General features: G+C 46.9%; 1 protein-coding gene across 3 annotated transcripts in view; it reads right to left on the bottom strand.

Moving 5' to 3' along the window:
- The window catches only part of PARN (poly(A)-specific ribonuclease), a 29,461-nt gene that overhangs the window by 9,826 nt on the left and 4,088 nt on the right, over positions 1-15,547 (bottom strand). For 2 of the 3 annotated variants that reach the window (XM_048494292.1, XM_048494294.1), the window contains exons 3-16: positions 15,170-15,249; positions 14,395-14,462; positions 14,222-14,303; positions 13,455-13,515; positions 12,123-12,288; positions 10,658-10,723; positions 5,909-5,947; positions 5,065-5,107; positions 3,212-3,292; positions 2,967-3,023; positions 2,301-2,378; positions 2,000-2,043; positions 1,311-1,353; positions 367-442 (exon numbers count right to left, since the gene is read on the bottom strand). In XM_048494292.1, coding sequence (XP_048350249.1) covers positions 367-442; positions 1,311-1,353; positions 2,000-2,043; positions 2,301-2,378; positions 2,967-3,023; positions 3,212-3,292; positions 5,065-5,107; positions 5,909-5,947; positions 10,658-10,723; positions 12,123-12,288; positions 13,455-13,515; positions 14,222-14,303; positions 14,395-14,462; positions 15,170-15,249 — 984 coding nt within the window. The remainder of the gene's footprint in view (positions 1-366; positions 443-1,310; positions 1,354-1,999; positions 2,044-2,300; positions 2,379-2,966; positions 3,024-3,211; positions 3,293-5,064; positions 5,108-5,908; positions 5,948-10,657; positions 10,724-12,122; positions 12,289-13,454; positions 13,516-14,221; positions 14,304-14,394; positions 14,463-15,169; positions 15,250-15,547) is intronic. The other variant, XM_048494293.1, reaches the window with a different exon arrangement.

Below are 15,547 nucleotides of genomic sequence, written 5' to 3'. Positions count from 1 at the left end.
GTTGAGAGAGATCTGAAGAACTGTCATTAGCCCACAATCACCCAGCTGGCATGTGTTGGAGTGTACAAGCTAATCTAGTTCCCTAGATAAGCCTCCACAGCTCAAGTGGCAGAGCGGAGAATCAAACCCCGTTCTCTAGATCAGAGCGCACCTGCTCTTAACCACTACACACATGCATACCACACACACTTCCCATTAACCCCAGAGCCAGCGGGGTTTTTGCCTTGTTTGTTATCACAACATGCAGAATCTCTCAAAACCCAGGACAGCTTATGATGAAGGGAAGGAGTGCCGTTGAAAAGTTTACAAAACCCTCCTCAGCCCAAAAGACTAGTCACGCAGCACTTCCTGCAAAAATCTCCTTACCGACTTTTGGAGGACTGAAAGGTCTCTCCTTGAGCCGCTTTTCCAGCTCCGCAAGAGAGGTGTTGCTGATCGTTTCCTGTGGAGGCACAAGAGACGACACCGCTTGTTCAGTGTCTCTCCCCTAAAGGCATCCAGTCCAAGCAGCCCTGCATGAAGAGCTCCCCAATGATTCCTTCTCATGCATCATCTATCTTCAGCACTGAAATCCAAGGCTTTTCCTGCCCACCTGTGCCCCTCTCATTCCCATGCTTTTGGGAAGCCCCCCCCCCCTTCAAAAGCAGGTTTGCTGCATCACAGGGTCACTTCTGGCCAAGAACCAGGTGCTCCCGTTCCAGCAGTTGTGACTCTTCCCAAACAGCCCCTAAAATGAAGATGCAACTCAAACCCCTTTGGAAGCTTATAGCTAAAAGTCAAACATTTTACATTAAGTGACATGATTTCTTCACATGGTTCTCTAATCTGGAGTGAGATGCCCATGAAAGGAGTTCCATGATAGGGGTGGGATCTGACAGATCCATTCCTCCAGCAATGGATAACCTGACATCTACTCTGCATTGGGAGAAGGTACTGCTGTTAATGGATCAGATTCATGGGACTCGGCTCTGGAATTCTCTCTGATTTTTGGGAACGAGCCACATGGCATGTGTCACACTGTCTGTGCTACCAAAAATTATGAGTGGAAATCAACATGCTGTTTGCTAGTAATCCTTGGCTTTTCCGGTCACTATTAGAGAAAGAAATGCTTCTGTGTCAGATGCCGACACCAACTTCCCAGATCAGCGACAGGGTTGTGATGTGGAATCCTTAAGTCACCAAAACTGTCAGAAAGTTCCTGGTATTTGTGCTGTACAGCAAGATCACAGCAGCCACATGATCCACTTTGGTAATCCAATGCCACGCCCCCCCTCCCCAAATTACCAAGAGGGATGTCAGAGACGGGTTACCTTGAACGGTGCGGTGCTGGCCATCAGCTTCGTATCCAGGAGCCTACAAACAAGAGTTGTGAAAATAAGGACCACACCTGTCACCTGGTTAACAGTAAATAAGGCCATGCATTTATTATTGCAGCCCAGAATGTGGATTTGGGAGCAAATGCCAGCACTCTGCCACTTGTATTCTGCAATGGATGGAAAGTGGGATACAAACATGACCACATAAAGAAATATACAGAGACTCTGCTCTCTAGGAGCTCACGGACATCTTGAAACACTAACAAGAGTCAATCAAATATAGCACCTTATCGGCAAGAAGAAGATGAACTAAAAAAATGAGCCACAAAAAAGATGCGTTGTCTGTGTAGCAGCACATCTAAACAAACTTAATAGTACCACAAGGAGGACAGGAAAGCACAAAGGGCAGGGGAGGAGAGAGGGGCCTTCAGCATCTTCTCGCAAAATGCAAAGCAGCTCACAGCTCATCCATTAACACGCCACATCGTAAAACTCTTCTAAAATAGCAACACGTTGTGGAGCCAGCAAACCGGAACTATGGCTGAATGCTCTGATGCACTGGAGCCACCACTGAAGCATCCCTGCTTGTGTTCCTCAACGTTCGGCAGATCCGAGTGGGCTGGAGGATGCCGCCACTTATGCCGCGGCCCAGAGATGCTCTAGCAAACTGCAAATAAGCCTACCTTGGAAAGACGCATGTTGTTACTTCTTTAAACTCGCCAAGTTCCTTAAAAAATCGAGAGCAACCCAATTACTGCCATGCGAAGCTGAACTGGAACACAGCAACAAAGCGAAGCAAGGTACAGATCCAGGAAGGTGCCCCGCCCCCAACCCAGTTTCCTTAGCCAGGACCTCTCGTCAAGAATCAGAGATTGTGCCCGGCAGCTTGGGAAGGAAGACCCGAATTTGTCTTCAAAGACACAGGGCCAGGGCCACGGGAAAGACTGCCTTCCACAGGCTCCCGAGGACACGAAAGCTGCTCACCTCCGGCAGGGGGCAGTAGAACTGGTGGATGGTGTGCATGACGTCCAGCAGCATATTATGGCCAACCACAAGCTTCCGCTGCACAGAAGCATTCAAAAACACAGAGGGGAAATCAGCCACTGCAGGGGCCACATCAGGACCGTTGAGAAAAGCACCATCATTCTAGGCATTGAGGTGCTGGACTCGGATCACAAAGCCTTGGGCCCGAACATCACTCCGCCACATCGCTCCACGGGTCAGCCTAACCTACCTCATAAGGTTGTTGTGACAATGGGAGAAACAGGGACATGCTGCAGTGAGCTCCAGGGGAAGACGGGGTGTGCATGTGCGGGAGGGGTGGAATATAACGAACAGGGCTGCCTTTACTGATTTCATTTACACCCTGTTTTTCTTCCCAGTGGGTTTACAACATTCTTCTCTCCTCCATTCGTCCTCCCAACAACCACCCTGTGAGGGTGGGACTGACTGAAGGCCACCCAGCGAGTTTCCACAGCCCCAGTGGGGATTCCTATATCCCAGCCTGACACTCTTAACACTATCCCATTCTGGGCCCATGAATGCCAGCAAGAGACAGCAGCAACCTAGTTCACGGTCCTCAAGAAATGAACTTTTTCCCCATCCGCTGATTCATTTCACACAAAAGAGATTAGAACACTGGGAACTTACAGAATTTGCAATGGCATGAATGACTCGGGAAAATCCCACGGCGTCATTAAGCTCCTCCTGAAGAACAGTGAGACCAAAGAAGCTCAGCTCACCCACAAGCTGAACACGAGATCGGCCACGAGCCAGGATGCCACGAGACCGGCTCTCAAGGCAGCTGTGGCCCGGGGATCTTCCCCAGCAGCCCTCCCCGCCAGACAGCAAGTCGAGCCATGTTTTAAAGGTCTCCCCCCTGCTCCCACCCATACCTGCTCTTTCACTTGCTTGACCTGCTCTCTCCGTTTGCGCTCCTCTTCATCCACTTTGCTGACAATAATGTACCTTTCCTTCTATGGAGGAGAAAGGTGTGTTAACTGTAGGCCCACCACTGCAGACCCCAGGCATGGCTGAAGCTTACAGAAAGCTGACACCGCCCCCCCCTGCCCCCCCCCCCAACCTGAGCATGCTAGTAAATTCTCCATTGCAACCAGACCCTTCCTGGCATGGCGGGGCTCTGTCACAACACCAACATCGGTGTTGGGCACCGCAATTCAAGAAGGATATTGACAAGCTGGAACCAGTCCAGAGGAGGGCAACCAAAATGGTAAAGGATCTGGAGTCCATGCCCTACGAAGAGAGGCTTAGGGAGCTGGGGATGTTCAGTCTGGAGAATCGTACGTTAAGGGGTGACATGATAGCCATGTTTAGATATTTGAAGGGATGCCATGTTGAAGAGGGAGCAAGCTTGTTTTCTGCTGCCTCAGAGACTAGGAACAGGAGTAATGGATTCAAGGTACAGGAAAAGAGATTCCACCAAAACTAGGAAGAACTTTCTGACTTGTCAGGGCTGTTCGACAGTGGAATTCACTGACTCAGAGAATGGTGGGGTCTTCTTCTTGGGAGGTTTTGAAACAGAGGCTGGATGAACATATGTCGGGAGTGCTTTGATTGTGTGTTCCTGAATGGCAGGGGGTTGGACTTGATGGTGTAACTATAATGATTAGGATTAGCGTAATAGATAGCAATTAGCTCTACACAGGATTGTTGTATGTGTGTCTATGATAGTATCAGTAGGACTGGTTGGACTTGATGGCCCTTGGAGCCTCTTCCAACTCCATGATCCTATGACTACCTCGTCATGCGGACACCACAGGAATGCAGCCAATGTGTCCTAGGACAGTGGTGGCGAACCTATGGCACAGGTGCCAGAGGTGGCACTCAGAGCCCTCTGTGGGCACACGCAGTCACCCCCCCCCTCCCCCACATGTCTAGGCTGGCCTGGGCAGCTGGGCTCAATTATTAGCATTAAACCTAAGACGTAGTTTTGGGGAAGCAGTGTAGGTAACCCTGTTAAGCGCTGTTAAACCCCACTGATTTTCATGGGAAGAACTAAAGTACAGTCCTTTACCTGGGAGTAAGCTTGGTTGCTGGCAATAGGGCTTGCTTCTGAGTAAACCCTCCTAGGGTCATGATTCACCCATTCGAAGCTTTGCACAGTTGCTTCACCAAGCTTACTCCCAAGTAACGCATGCCTTGGATCCAACCTTTTTTCTAAACTAAAACCTCAGTATTCAGGTTAAATTGCTGTGTTGACACTTTGCGATAAATAAGTGGGTTCTGGGTTGCAATTTGGGCACCCAGTCTCGAAAAGGTTTGCTATCACTGTCCTAGGATGACCAGGGCAACTGAGTCTGCAGCCTTCACAGTACAAACTGCCTCCCTCCCTCCATCCCTCTTCTGGGGAGCCATTTTCCCTAAGAGGGGAATGGTGGGCAACTGGCCACTGAGCAAAATGTGCAGAGGCCAAAGGACACTCCTGAAAGGTCGGCTCCCGCCTGCAGGCTGCCGGTTCAAAACCTCCATAGGGCGACTGCCCTTCAAACACCAACCAGTGTCAGGCTTGCTTAAAGTCCTCCAACAGCCCAGAATCAGAGCACAAGACTTTGGCTCCTTCCGCACATGCAGAATAATGCACTTTCAAACTGCTTTCAATGCTCTTTGAAGCTGCGCGGAATGGCAAAATCCACTTGCAAACAGTTGTGAAAGTGGTTTGAAAATGCATTATTTTGCATGTGCGGAAGGGGCCTTTGCATCAACAAAACAGAAAACTTTTCAGCGATACCTTATCCGTTTCCACAGTTTCAACATGGATGCCTTTTGGATACCTGTAATGAAGTAAACAAGAAAGAAAAGGCGCCACCTGGTTACTGTTTGTATCAGAAATTCCACAGCCACTGCTCTAACCCATCTCTGGTCTGGCAGACTCAGGGGGTGGAGGGGTGGGCTGAGACCCACAGGAGCTGGTCTCATGCTGCCCATTCACCATGGGAGAAACTGCTGCCTACAGAACAAACCACTTCCGCCTCTGCCTGCCAGAAGGGGCAGCCGTGACCTCTCTCCCCCTTCTTATTGGTAGGGAAAAGGTCAGATGAGAGCGTCATAGGGTGTGCCTCAAGCAGCAGCTCTTTTAAAGGCAGGGGGCTGAAAACGGACTTTTTCTGGGAGAACACCAATATCTGTGCACTGCTCAGCGCATCTCTATCTGGCCCCCCATTCATGCACAAGAGAGTCCCCAAGAACTCTCCCACCTGAAGGGTGACCAGATTCAATCCTGTTTAATTTTCAGCACCCACATCGTTCCCCTGACCCCCTCCCCAATGCTCCAGAAGAAGTCCCCGCACTCTCTCCCCACTCAGTTTCTTACTGCAAACACACCTGCGGAAAAACTCCAGGCATGCAAAATCACTGGAATGGCACAGTCAACCAGGAAGCACTGAGGCGGCAGTGGCCCAAAAGGGCTCTGCGCTAGTTACTCCCCTTGCCATTTCCACACTGCTATGCTGGAGCACCCACCCAGCCACTGGCCTGCACTGCGCCGCTAGTCAGCCTCCCAGAGCCCCCCCCCCCCCCGCCCCCGCAACCATTCCAACCCGGCCACCTCAGCAGACAACGGCAGCACTACCTACTTCCAGCTCAACATCTGATAGATCAGCTTTCTCTGGAATCTAGAAAGAGACAGAAAGGAGTCAAGTCCACAGAGCAGAGCTGGCTCGGTCACACACACACACACGCACGCGCGCGTCAACTGACCAGCAAGCATCTGATAGGCCAGGTGAAATGCCCTCCCCTCTGGGGTTCTGGCAGGCGGGCTTCAAGGAGTGCCCTGCTGAGAGTGGTTCTGTGCTTTTGGGTCTGGGACAATTGAAACTTTGTCCCATGTTGTCAAGCCTGGTGTCCCAGTGGCCCTGGCAACAACTAGTCAGAGCCAAGGTCATACCTGGACTTGCTGTTATCTGCTTATGATAAGGGGCATCTTTTATTCTAATCACTGCGCTCAGTAACACAGTGAATTGGGCATCCTCGCCCAGCCCCCACCCGAGCCCTGGAGCAAAGCGTATCTCACGTCCTTGAGATACTTGAGTCCCATAACAAAAGCTGTTCTCACCTCGTTATTCTGTTCTATAAAACTATGAGAAGTTGGGAGGGGGGCTGGACTAATGGGAAAAGTTGGAGATAAATGTGGCCGCAGAAACCAGACTGTTTAGCTCTGGCTTTCTGCAGCAAGGATAACTGACACAGTTCAATAAAGCTCTTGAACCTTTCTAGAGTCTCAATTACTGACTGTTGTACAAGAACCTGACACAAATTTACTTTGGATATGTGCTGAGTGCCCCTTGAGCAATCTGTGGGTGCAGCTGGAGACAGTTTCCCAAGTTGCCCTGCCAGCCGATCCTGATCCTAGTATTACTTTGGCTGCGGCTAAATTTCTGGCAGCTGCGGCTTCTATACAAGGATGGAATTAGAGGACGAGATTGTAAGACTGACTCCATCCAAGGCTGGGTCAATAAGGAGTTAATAAAGAAAAGCCAGACGATCTGGCTCACAGCCTCTTCTCTTCATCTGTTGTTGCGTCCAGTCTTAACCGAAGAACTCAAGAGTTGAAGTATGATGTCTTAACCGAAGAACTCAAGAGTTGAAGTATGATGTTCTTTATTGTAGACTTATAGTAGGATACTGGTAGATAAGGTAAGGATTTATAGATAAGGTATATTATAAGTTGTTTATTGATATATACGTAAGAGCTCCCCCCCTTACCAACACCAGGTGGAATTGGTTTAAGTAGATAGCATAATATAATTCAACGTATATATAATGGTGATACTAAGTTCCTAGGGCAGAATGATAGATAATGGAATGTGGTTTCCCTTATAGAGGCCTGGAAAGAGGGGGGCGGGGGGAGAACGTGATAGAGCAGGTGCAGAAAAGAGCAGGTAAATATAGAAATATGTACTTATCAAGGACAGTTTGTAAATTTCCGGCAGGAGTAACAGTAACAAAGGGCCCCAGTCCTCCCCTGGTAGATGAGGAAAGTAGTATTATGGCAGGACCATCAGGGTCATCAGGCAGGACCATCAAGGGGATTGTATCCAGGTGACTGAGATGCATTCCTAACACAATGTAATTGCTACAAGATATGTGTAACCAGCCTGCTGTATGTTACCACTGCCATTCTGGGGCATTCTTTCCTTGATCTTTACTTTATGGCTTCACACACCAACTAGGCTTTCTCCTGACACTTTGGTTTCATGGGAACCTGGATTGTTTCTGTTGTCTCGTGGGGGCAGGATGCCAGGTGGCCCTCTGTCTCTATCTGCAGCCGAACTTGGGGTGCCTCGGCTCCAAACTAACTATTTCTCACATTTTGGGGGAAAATGAGGGTGAGGGGGACTAACATCGGAATAAAGAGGGTAGCAAAAGCCAGGTTTGCCAGAACGGGGTGCTTCAATGCCTGCCAATAAACTCTGCTGATCAACAATACAGAATCTGTATTGTCGAAGGCTTTCACGGCCGGAATCACTTGGGTGCTGTGTGGTTTCCGGGCTGTATGGCCGTGTTCTAGCAGCATTCTCTCCTGACGTTTCGCCTGCATCTGTGGCTGGCATCTTCAGAGGATCTGATGTTGGGAAAGCAAGTGGAGTATATATCTGTTGGAGTGTCCAGGGTGGGTGGGGAAACCTTGCCTGTGAGTAACAAAGGCGGCAACCAGGTCAATAGTTGAGGGCATCTGAATAGAAGTATGAGTAACAATGAAGACTATAGCCTGGGAGTAACCCTGTAGATAGCAAGGTCACTGGTGGGAGCATCTGAATAGAAGTATCTTGGCCTTTGTTTCTTTTGTCTATATGAATGTCATCCTGTGTTTGTGTGGAGCTGGTTTGACACAGTCTTGACTCCTAGTATTTTTTCAACACACTGGCAGCCAAGTTCTGTTCATTTTTCATAGTTTCTTCCTTCCTGTTAAAATTGTCCATGTCTTATGGATTTCAATTGCTTCTCTGTGTAGTCTGGCCGTAGTGGCTTTCAGAGACGTCCAGAAGTTCTGTTTTTTCAAATAATATTCTATGTCCAGGTTGAACTTTATCATGTTCTTGCTATTGCTGATGATTTTCTGGCTGGAAATAGTCCTGCAGTGCCTTCGTGTTCTTTGATAAGTGTCTGTGCACTGCGTTTAGTGGTGGTTCCTATGTAGACTTGTCCACAGCTGCATGGTATGCGATAGACTCCTGCAGTAGCTAAAGCGATCCTCTCTTATCCTTTGCTGAGCAGTGAAAGCATCTAAGTTGAATTTTCCCAGGTAGATTCTGTAGATGGTTTGTAGGTTGTGCTTCTTCATCAGTTTTCCTATGCGATCAGTGGTTCCCTTGATGTATGCAGGTAAGAACACCTTCCCCTCTAGATGGCTTCTTTATCTTTGTTCATGTGGCTTGTTCTTGGTCTTGCAGCAGCCTTCTGATTTCTGTATTAGAGTAAATCAAATCCATTAGCTCATAGAGCCCTGTTTAGAGTGATTCAATTCATCTTGTAGGAGGTGAGAGTTCACAAGATTCTGTTTCTTGCTTGATGTACAAAGTTTTATAGTGCTCCTTTTTTTGCCCTGGATAGTGATTGGAGTTTTATTGTAGATATCTGTCTGTGTGAGTAGGTTTCTGTATGCAGTGGTGTCCCAATTGCTGGTTTGGTTTGGATGGCCTAAAACACATCTAAAAAAAAAATGGCAGCTTTCCTTCATTTTCTTTCTCCATAGTAAATTGGATGTTTGGGTGGATCTTGCTTGATATGGTCCAGGAACTTGTTTGAGGTTCGCCTTCTCCAGTAGCTCCAAAATGGTGAATGTGTCATCCACGCCCTTGGAACCATACGGTGAGCTTTTGGTGCTTGCTTTTCAGGGCTTGTTTCTCAAAATGTTCCATATAGAAATTTAAACTATTTAGAGGTTAAGAGGGCTACCGCTGGCAACCCCATCTTTTCTGTTCATAATTATTCATTATCCCACTGGAAGTAGCTGGTAGTGAGACAATGGCTTGAAACAGGGCTGTGATGTCTTTGGGGAATTTCTCTCGGTTAATGCGGTATGCATGGTGTCTGCTATAGGGACCTTGGTGAATAGGGACACCACATGAAAACTGATCAGTTTGTCTGTTAGGGTTGAGTTTGGGAGTTTGCTGATTTTTTCAATGAGTAGGTTGAATTAAGCAATGCTATTATGTAATGTGAAAGTAAGTCCAATATGGATTTGCAGTTGTGTGGCCAGAGAAACTTTTAAGCCAAATCATATGCAGGGAATCAACCTTACTCTACAATAGGTCTGAGTGGAGTGGAGTCCTTATTGGATTTTGAGAGTCCATATAGAGTCTAGGAGGAATTGAGCTCTCAGATTTGCAGAGGCGTTTGCGAGATGATAGGATCGAATTGAGGAGTTTTTTAATCAAGGTGTTGGTTTTCCTGGTGATTTTGTTGGATTTAGGTCCTGTTTTAACTTTTTGGCCCATGTGGGAGTCCAAAAGTTTATCTGATTTTTTTGCTTGTATTGGTCTGTTTCCACTTGATGCCATTGACATTACGGCTTTTATCTGCTGGTAGAATGATGATTTCTGAATCCTCAGAATTGAGATCTTTGAGTATTTTCTTTCTTTCCTTGTTGCCTGTTACTGGAGAAATTTTGGAGTTTAGCTTACTCGGGAATGCTTGCTGTCTCCCCAAGGATTCTGAGAAAGGCAAAACTTCCCTCCAGTAACATAACAAGGAAAGAAAGTATTTTGCTTTGAAGCAACCGTGCAATGTTTCACATGAGTGAATAATGACCCTAGTATTGAGTGAATAATGACCCTAGTATTTAATACTAGGGTCAAGACTGTGTCAAACCAGCTCCACACAAACACAGGATGACCATAGACAAAGAAACAAAGGCCAAGATACTTCTATTCAGATGCTCCCACCGAGTGACCTTTGCTATCTACAGGGTTACTTCCCGGGCTATAGATCTTCATTGTTACTCATACTTCTATTCAGATGCTCCCTCCAACGCTATTGACCTTGGTTGTCGCATACTGTTACTCACACAGGCAAGGTTTCCCCACCCACCCTGGACACTCCAACAGATATATACTCCACTTGCTTTCCCAACATCAGATCCTCTGAAGATGCCAGCCACAGATGCAGGCGAAACGTCAGGAGAGAATGCTGCTAGAACACGGCCATACAGCCCGGAAACCACACAGCACCCAAGTGATTCCGGCCGTGAAAGCCTTCGACAATACATTAATCTGTTTATTGCTTCAAGGTTCGAGACCTGACACATGACATCTATCCTCTCATACAAAAACTAAACACAAATGTTGCCCCAGAGTCTACAAGCATTTTCAGGGGGAACTCACCCTGTGCATGGTTCCAGCTCCAAGCTGCTACTCTCCTCCTTCTGTAAGAGCTCTTCTATCCGTTCTCTGAGAGAGAGAGAGAGAAACTGAAGGTGTGAGCAGACAGTTCAAATCCCAGATGGAAATCTATAAATACATTGGGTAAATTTCCTTAAAAATAGTACATATTTTTAAGGAAATGTTTTCAGTGAGACTCTCTGGTGTTAATATGAGATAGGAGGACTCAAAATGAGTCATTTCTCATCGGTCAAGTTGGGGGCAAAGGGAGAAAGGCGGAGCTTTCCGAAGGCAGCCACAACCTCAGCTTCCTGCCTCCAGTGAGCAACTCTGGGTTTGACCAGGTGGAAGCACTGGTTGTGTGCGTGCGCCAGTCTCTTCGGGGCACAGAATGAGCCAAAGACAACATCTGAGTCAGCGAGAGAGATTGTGCCAGTGCTAGCGCGGGGGCGGGGAGAGGTCACAGAAAGGGAAAGTGGCCACTGGAATCCTTAGGGCAGTGATGGCGAACCTATGGCACGGGTGCCAGAGGTGGCACTCAGAGCCCTCTCTGTGGGCACACGCAAACAGAGTCCCCCACACACACATCTTGGCTGGCCTGGGCTTGATTATTATCATTAAACCTAAGACCTAGTTTTGGGGAAGCAGTGTAGGTAACCCTGTTAAGCGCTGTTAAACCCCACTGATTTTCATGCAAAGAACTAAAGCGCGATCCTTTACCTGGAAGTAAGCTCAGTTGCTGGCAATGGGGCTTGCTTCTGAGTTAACCCTTCTAGGGTCATTATTCACTCATGTGAAACATTGCACGGCTGCTTCAAAGCAAAGCCACCGACTACCACCAAGCTTACTCCCGAGTAACGCACGCCTCGGAGCCAACCGTTTTTTCTAAACTGAAACCTCAGTATTCAAGTTAAATTGCCGTGTTGGCACTTTGCGACAAATAAGTGGGTTTTGGGTTGCAATTTCGTCACTCGGTCTCGAAAAGGTTCGCCATCACTGCCTTAGGGAGACAGAGCACAGTGGGTGCCGTCTCTTTTAGCTCCAGTGATCTCAAAGAGAACAGTCATCAGGTGCACCTGCATATCAAATGTTCCATTAACTATTCATATCAGCCTTTAGTCAATGCTTCAACAAGCATTTTCATATTTTGATTCCACTGGGCTTGGAAGCAGTCCCTTCCAGCACCGTTTGGCAAGAGGCTTTTAACCAGCAAGACTAGAAACTGAACCAAAGGCCTTAATGCTCAGTTGATAAACTATAGCCTCTGTTTCTCTCTAAAGATTTAGAACGTTGCACAAGCAATTAGTAAAACATCATGGCTTAGAAATAGGCTTATGTTTCTTCAGCCAAAAAAATTTATTCAGGAGGGTTAAAAATACAATGAGTTCCTCTGCTTCCATTTCAAAAAGGTGGAGTGACACCACAACCCTACGGATATCAGGACTTTGAATTGTAGGTTTCCACTTACACCACATTCTCAATGAACTTCTTCTGATCCTCAGGAATAGTCACAGGGTGCTTGGTAGCATTTGGGGACACATAGGACAAAGTTCCGGCCCCGTTAGCTTGGGAACGCTTTTCATCGTACTGCTCCCGTAGCTGCCTTTCCTCCTCTTGATTTAAATAAGGGATTCCTTCGGAAGAGAAAAGCACTTTGTATCCAAGGGGGTTTCAACCCTCTAACACACTGGCTCTTGGGCTACTTTTATGGCTCTCTCAGGCCCCTTCTGCATCTGCAGAACTATGCACTTTCAATCCCCATTCAATGCACTTTTGCAGCTGGATTTTACTGTACGGAATAGCAAAATCCACTTGCAAACAATTGTGAAAGTGGACTGAAAGTGCATTATTCTGCAGAAGGGGCCTCAGACACAGCCATATAACTTTCAAGTAAGCTGTCACACACCCCAGTGGCAAGGAATGTGCAACACATAAAGCAATGGTAACAGAGAGGCAAGGTGCACACACATAAGAGAAATCTATCAAAAAGGTAGCTGCCCTAAACAGTTAAAAGCAAGTCAACAGTTTAATTTACTTGCCTTGTCTCTTTGTGAATACCTGACAGTTAGAGAGATCCCTCAGTGGAACAGGCCTCCTTGGGAGGAGGTGGGGGCCCTCCTCCTTTAGGGGATTCTAAGCAATTGTTTTGTGGGTTTAGGCAGATTATGAGAGGGAGGGTAGGAAGGGATGCCTCAGTGCTTGTGGCCCTTTCTTACATGCCCAGGGTAATGCCAATCGCCACTTTGGAGTCAGAAAGGAATTTTCCTTCAGGCACGATTGGCCAGAAATCCTGGAAGTTTTTTTTTTATCATCCTGTGGGCCCAGACCAGGGGTCACTGGAAGCGTGGAGAAGGGAAGGTAGTGTGAATTCCCTATGTTGTGCAGCGGGCTGGACTAGATGACCCTTGAGGTCTCTTCCAACTTTCTGTGTTTCTTCATGGGCCACACCTGGGCAGATCCAAATTTTGTAATGCTTTTCTGCCTCCCCCCACCCCGCCAACCCCAGCAGGAAACTAGGTGAGTGTCTAGCAAAATTAGTGTAGTTTGTGAAGCCCAGAAGAGAATGTCATTTGAGGTCATGAGAACCACGGGAACTGTGACCCACATGGACAACATTCAACAGGCTCCTTTGCTGCTTAAGGGATAGAGAGCTCTTCATGGGCAGCAATTCCCCTTCCTCAGCAGTTGCTCTAAAAGCACTTCCTTGTCAGAAGAGATTTGCCACAGATGAGATGCTGCTACCGCTACAGGCAAGAGAAATTACAGTCATGATTTTCAAGGGACAGGGAAGAACGCTTACCGTTGCAAAAAACTTTATTAAAATCAAATCCCTGGTTTGCTAAAAAGTCTATACTTGAACTCTGAAATGATAAAGAGAAAAAGAAAAGGCTTTATGGCAGACGACACGTTACTGGAGCCCAAATATGCTCAGGTCAGAACTTCTATAGCTGTCCCAAAGCAAAACACAAAACTGTTTAATACCCCCCTTTATACAGAATCAAAACCCCAGACAGAAGAGTTGACATGTTTACAACTTTCAGGCACAAATCAAAGTATGACTTCTTTGCAACCAGGAACCTGCTGCATAATTTGGGCAGCGTACATTAGAGGGATCCTTTCCTAGGTGACATTAAGCATCCAGGAAGCCCAAAGAGATCTAATTTTGGCATGTTGTGGGCCCTCTTCTTTCTTCTGAAGCCTCTGCCTGGAGCCACAAATTGTGGTGGTCTAAGCAGCAAATAGGGCTGTTTTTAAATACAGCAGACGTAGCGGCTGTCTGCCCTTAGGCTATGGGCAAAGGACCAAGACACTGAGTTATGCAAATTAAAACAGCATTTAAGCTTACTAGCTTCAAGTATGGCTTTGAATCACCAACATTACTTACTTCATTCTTTCTTTTGGCTCAAGCAAACCTCTATAAAATTAGGGACTAGGCCTCAGAGCAAGATCTATCAGAAATCCTGCCAGTGGAACAGATTTTTGGGGATACTCCACCCACCCAAGAAGCATTCTTAAAGCCTCAGGAGCTTGGGGGAGAGAAAGGCACAAGCTGATTTTCTTACTAACCTGACAGACAAATTTTACATCTGGTGACGTTCTGCTGAAAGGTTTGGGGAAGATATAGAAATTAAATGATTTCATTACGTACCTAGGAAAGAAAAGAGAAACAGAAGTCAGTTTACAGCTTATTCCATGTTGATAAGCCTAGACTTAGAAGTGTTTCTCAAAGACCAACCTACTTTGCTTCCGTGAGATTATATTTAAAAGTGCAGAGTCCAAACTGGAAAAGCAAGAAACCCATAGAATGCTGCAGAGGAAAAAGAGAGAGAAAACAAATCGGTTCAGCAGAGGCTCCTATTATATAAGACTCACCTCCTGCTGTTTGCTGTCCCTGGCATTAGAACTTTCATGCATCAAGTCACAGAAGCACAGCCAGGAGGAAATCGGGGCAGGAATGTATTAGCAGACAGCTGTTTCCAAGCGCACGTACCACACTCTTTTGCATAAACTTCACGGAATCACTAACAAGAACTATTTACAAGGAGCAACAGAAATTCTCTGAGCTTTTTCTCTGAGGATGAAGAATGAATCTTTACTTCTTGAGATCACCAAGCAAGAAAAAGGAAGGAACTACAACGACAATTGGCCTGCCCTATATTTGACAGGAGTGGTCCTAGCCACTGCCACAGATAAACTAGCAGAATAGATCACAAAGGGTTAGAAAAGTCACCCATTGGATGTGAAAAATAGGATTTTTGTCACGTTTGATTGTGGGCTAGATTTTTCTAAACGGGACACCGATGTTTTCTATGTAATTAAACTTGCTGGTGTTTTCTGTGTAATTAAACTTTAGCCCCTGCTCATTCATGCACAACCACAAGGAACAGAGGTCTGGCTTCCCTTCAGCACTGCACTCAGCACAAGGGAGACCAGACGCTCACCTGCGCTACGTTGCACCTCCACAGGCCAGAGTTTTTCAAAAGCAGCCTCACAGTGACAGAACAGCATGTTTACCTTTTTCAGTTTCTGATACCTTTCTTCAGGTGTGTCGAAGCCATTGGTCAGCGCACTGACGGACGGTCCATCGCTGATGCCTAAGCGGGACAAAACAAGGCTTTAGGGTTTCTTGACGCTCCCAGGGAGGCAAGGGGCTCAGCCTCTGGGGTTACTCTCCAGATAACATTAGGGGTTTTTTTTTGTTTTCAAAGAGGCCACCAAGCATTCATCACCCATAAAAAGGGCCCCAAAGTTTTATTCCTCTCATGCCTCCAAGGGACTAAATATGTTTCTAACCCTGGAGTTGCTACACCAACCAAATTCAGTGACAAGCTTTTATGAATATAACTGCAGCTTGGCTACAATCCACAAAGCAAGAACTTTCCAGAGAAGCAA

Source organism: Sphaerodactylus townsendi, linkage group LG04 (genome assembly GCF_021028975.2).
Source record: "Sphaerodactylus townsendi isolate TG3544 linkage group LG04, MPM_Stown_v2.3, whole genome shotgun sequence".
NCBI classification, from domain to species: Eukaryota; Metazoa; Chordata; class Lepidosauria; order Squamata; family Sphaerodactylidae; genus Sphaerodactylus; species Sphaerodactylus townsendi.
The sequence above is the reverse complement of the archived record's forward strand: the minus strand, read 5'-3'. Positions and strand labels throughout refer to the sequence as shown.